This window comes from Urtica dioica, chromosome 4 (genome assembly GCF_054948205.1).
Source record: "Urtica dioica subsp. dioica isolate 48M chromosome 4, U.dioica_male_clone48M_v1_H2, whole genome shotgun sequence".
Lineage (NCBI taxonomy): Eukaryota > Viridiplantae > Streptophyta > Magnoliopsida > Rosales > Urticaceae > Urtica > Urtica dioica.
This window is the reverse complement of record NC_142759.1, coordinates 21098503-21103133: the sequence shown is the minus strand read 5'-3', so window position 1 is coordinate 21103133 and position 4631 is coordinate 21098503. Positions and strand designations below refer to the sequence as shown.

General features: G+C 41.1%; 1 protein-coding gene across 1 annotated transcript; it reads right to left on the bottom strand.

Moving 5' to 3' along the window:
- Nucleotides 1-364: 364 nt before the first annotated feature.
- LOC149401161 (uncharacterized) lies at nucleotides 365-4214 on the bottom strand. The gene is made up of 4 exons (XM_089610608.1): nucleotides 3213-4214; nucleotides 3036-3107; nucleotides 1031-2083; nucleotides 365-925 (listed from the first exon to the last, which is right to left on the bottom strand). Exons 1-4 carry the CDS (start codon nucleotides 4212-4214, stop codon nucleotides 365-367), a joined length of 2688 nt encoding a protein of 895 aa, XP_089466734.1.
- Nucleotides 4215-4631: the final 417 nt, after the last annotated feature.

Below are 4631 nucleotides of genomic sequence, written 5' to 3'. Positions count from 1 at the left end.
ATCTGAACTAACCTAATAACAACCGATTAATCTACTCTAATTTACATATATTTACACGTAATCTAACATTCCCCCTCAAGTTGGTGCGAAGATATCTTTCATGCCCAACTTGCTTAGAAAATCTTCAAACTTCTGCCTGTATAAACCTTTCGTGAACACATCTGCTAGTTGTTCGGTGGATGGAACGAATGGCATGCAAATTTCTCCTCTCTCAAGCTTTTCCTTTATGAAATGTTGATCGATCTCCACGTGCTTGATCCGGTCGTGTTGGACTGGGTTATGAGCAATGCTAATCGCAGACTTGTTGTCGCAGAATAGCTTCATAGTTGAGCTTGACTCGATGTGTAGTTCCTCCATAATGCGCTTAATCCATATAACTTCGCATATCTTGTGCCATAGCTTGGAACTCAGCTTCCGCACTACTTCGAGCCACCACCTGTTGTTTTTTACTTCTCCATGTCACCAAGTTGCCCCAAACAAAGGTGCAGTAAGCCGAGGTAGATCTTCGGTCATCTAAACTCCCGCCATAGTCTGCATCACTGAAGACCTCGATCTGCTTGCTCTCGTTTTTCTTGAAGAGTATGCCTTTGCCTGGACTTCCTTTAAGGTAGTGTAATATTTTATACACGGCCTCAAGGTGACTTTCAGATGGACTGTGCATATATTGACTTACAAGGCTCACTGCATATGCGATGTCGGGGCGAGTGTGAGCCAAGTAAATCAATCTCCCGATGAGCTTTTGATACCTAATCTTGTTGGCTGGTGCTTCTCCTTCCTTCTTATTGAGACGGTGATTGGAATCGATTGGTGTTGAAGATGGTTTGCAGCCGAGTAGACCAGTTTCAGTTAAGAGATCGAGTACATACTTCCACTGTGAGATTGCAATTCCCTTCGGTGACCTTGCTACTTCTATCCCCAAGAAATACTTGAGATTTCCCAAATCTTTTATCTCGAATTGTTGCGCCAAGAAGTGCTTCGCTTTGTGAGTTCATCTTCATCGTCTCCTGTCATGACCATATCATCTACGTACACGATTAATATGGCCACCTCCCGGAGTGTGCTTGTAGAACATAGTGTGGTCGGACTGAGCTTGCTTGTATTTATGATCCTTCATTGCTTTGGAAAACCTTCCAAACCAAGCTCTGGGGGATTGTTTAAGACCGTATAAGGACTTTTTCAATCTGCACACCTTTCCACTTGAGTTGTTGTCGAAGCTGGGTGGAACTTGCATGCATACTTCTTCTTCTAGCTCTCCATTCAAGAATGCATTCTTGACATCGAATTGCAGCAAAGACCAATCTAGATTCACTGCTAAAGAAAGCAAAACTCGAACCGTATTAAGTTTCACAACCGGTGCAAACGTTTCCTCGTAGTCAAGGCCATAGGTTTGGGTTAACCCTCGAGCAACTAGCCTTGCTTTGTATCTTTCCACTTTACCATCCGCATTATATTTAATTGTAAATATCCACTTGCAATCCACCGTGCGTTTGCCCTTCGGCAATTCGGTCATTTCCCAGGTCTCATTTTTCTTTAGGGCCCTCATTTCTTCTAAGACAGCGTCCTTCCACTTAGGAACACTTAGAGCTTCGTGTATAGAGCTAGGGACCTCATCATTCGTTACCATGGTGGTGAAGGCTCTAAAACTAGGTAATAGGTTTTGATAAGACACATAATTTGATAGTGGATACACGGGAAATTTGGTACAGGTCCTAGTTCCTTTTCGTATGGCAATGGGTTCATCTAGGTTGTTGTGGGATGATGCAATTGGTATAGGGCTGGATAGTTCTTGAGATACGCTGGTTTGTGATAAATCAGGAGATGAAGGAGTGTTACCTTGACTTGTTCTCGGTTCAGATGATGGCAGCGCTGGGGAATCAGTTGTCCTCTTATGCCCCCTCGAGTGAACACTGAATTCAGAAGATTGGTCCTCCATAGGACTAGTTCCAGATTCATTAAATGAGGAAATATTATCATTTTCATTCTCAATTTGGGGAACATCGCTAGATTTGGTATTTTCAGAATTTTCAATAATAGGTAGGACTTGTTTTTCCAAAAATTGATCTTCATTACGAGTGATCTCCCCCTGAAGAGAAGTTTTCTAAAAAAAAAGGTTTTGTTTCAAAGAATGTGACATCCATACTTATAAAAAGTTTAGCCGAGCTAGGGTCAAAACATTTGAAACCTTTTTGAATTGGAGAGAAGCCTAAGAAAATGCATTTAGTAGCTCTAGGATCTAATTTACCTCTTTTGTGGTCATGAATATGAACAAACGTTGTGCATCCAAATATTTTTGGAGATAAATTAGTAAAGCATTTATTTTCCGGAAAATAGTTTTGAAGAGTTTTTATTGGAGAATTGTAGCTTAGTACTTTGCTTGGCATTCTATTAATTAGATGTGAAGCAGTAAGTATAGCATCTCCCCAAAAACGTTTAGGAACATTCATGGAAAACATTAAAGCTCGGGTAACCTCAAGAAGGTGTCTATTTTTTCTTTTGGCGATACCATTTTGTTGAGGTGTATCAACACAAGAACTATGATGGATAATGATTAAGAAAAGTCCTAAGATTTTGTTGAAATATTCCCAACCATTATCAGTTCTTAGTATTTGAATCCGAGTTTGAAATTGTGTTTCAATCATAGTGTAAATTTTTTTGAAAGTATCAGCTACCTCGGATTTTTCTTTTAATAGATAAATCCAAGTATTTCTTTTATGATCATCAATGAAAGTAATAAACCATCTTGTTCCTGAAATATTTTTTATTCGGGATGGTCCCCACATATCACTATGTATCAGTGAAAACGGTTTTGAAGGAGTGTATTTAACAGATGGAAAAGAGGTTCTTTTATGTTTGGCTAACTCACAGATTTCACATTGTAAAGACTCAATACTTTTATCATGAAACAAAGCAGGAAATAAATTTTTTAAATACCAAAAACTAGGATGACCCAAACGAAAATGCCATAACATTATTTCATCACTTAAAGAAAGGAAACTAGAACATGGAGTTTTCTGAATTTGTTTACTCAAGTTGACATTCGAGTCCAGACGGTAGCAGAGTCCCCCGTGCGCTTCAACATTGCCAATCATCTTCCCCGAGTGCAGGTCCTGAAGAGTACAACCAGTAGGTAAAAAAGTTAGTTTGCATTGGGAATCAGTGGCTAATTTGTCGATAGACAATAGGCTACATGTTAGATTAGGGACATGTAAAACATTGTGTAAGGTGAGGGATGGTGAGAGAATGATTGAACCTTTTCCGGAAATAGCTGAGAGAGACCCATCTGCAATTTTTACTTTTTCATAGCCAGAACATGGGAAATATGAGTTGAATAAATAAGAGGACCCGGTCATATGGTCAGTGGCTCCTGAATCTATAATCCATGGAGTAGGGATGTTTGTGGAAACACTTAGGGCTGTTTTGAAGCTATATTTCTGGGCAAGTGAAGATGAAGAAGGTGAGGAAGATGACTTATGTGAGGTCCACAGCTTGTACAGTTGCTCTAAGTCTTCTTTGTTGAAGAAATTTTGCTCAGGTGGTGAAGTTTGGGCTCCTTGCTCGCTGGAATTAGTCTGAGAGGCTTGATACGCACTTCTGTTATCCCGGGAGGATCGCTGAGATGGCTGAGAGTCGGTTGGTTTGCCATGGAGCTTCCAGCATTTGGCCTTGATATGATCGAGCTTGTTGCAATAGTCGCAGATCGGGCGATCAGGCTTCTTTGAGAAGCGTTGGTTGGAGTCAGTCCGGGATGACATCATGGCGGTGGTGTCCATCTGGTTGGCTGTGACATCGGTGCTGCTTGATCCGAGCATGACTTGGCGGCGACTCTCTTCTCGACGAACATCTGTGAAGACTTCTCTGGTGCTTGGAAGTGGCTCTCGGCCAAGCACCCTTCCTCTAACTTCATCAAGCTCATTGTTTAACCCAACTAGGAAATCGAAAACTCGTTCCTTCTCGATGGTCTTTTGGTAGAAGGCACTGTCGTTGGGACAATTCCACTCGTAGTTGCAGTAGAGGTCTAGCTCTTGCCACAACATTTTGAGGTTGGTGTAGTATTGAGTGACCGTCTTATCTCCATGTTTCATCTTTCTCAGCCGAGTCTTGATCTCGAAGAGTTGGCCAGGATTTCCTTGGTCAGAATACGTCTCTTTTACTGTTGTCCAGATCGCACTTGTTGATGGAAGAAATAGGTAGGTCCTTCCTAGGCTTGACTCCATAGAGTTTACCAGCCATGACATGATCATCTAGTTCTCAGCCTCCCACTTCTCATATGCGGCTTGATTTGCAGTTGCATCTGGTTTCACCGTCGATCCTGATAAGTAGCCGAATTTTCCTCTTCCCTGCACAAAGAGCTTAACAGACTGGGACCATTCCATGAAATTACCTCCATTGAGTTTATGTGAGGTAATGGAATAATTTTGAAGAGAGTCGGTGGTGGAGATGGAACTCGATCCACCAGACTGATTAATGGTTTTGGTAGAACCGGTGCTATTAATACTTGGTTCAGCCATTAATGATAGGTAGAAACCTATATAAGTGTTTATAGCTCTGATACCATGAGAGCAATTATATCTGAACGTGTATTTCCTTTATTGATGAATATGGTATATATAGGAATACAACTGAACTGATTG

Bases quoted from the DNA above. Each gene is read 5' to 3' on its own strand.
- LOC149401161 (XM_089610608.1), bottom strand. From the start codon at position 4,214: ATGGAGTCAAGCCTAGGAAGGACCTACCTATTTCTTCCATCAACAAGT. The intron at 3,108-3,212 runs GTTTTACATGTC...TGTACTCTTCAG, and splicing joins CATCCCTCACCTTACACAAT to GACCTGCACTCGGGGAAGAT. The intron at 2,084-3,035 runs GTCAACTTGAGT...ACTTCTCTTCAG, and splicing joins GCTACCGTCTGGACTCGAAT to GGGGAGATCACTCGTAATGA.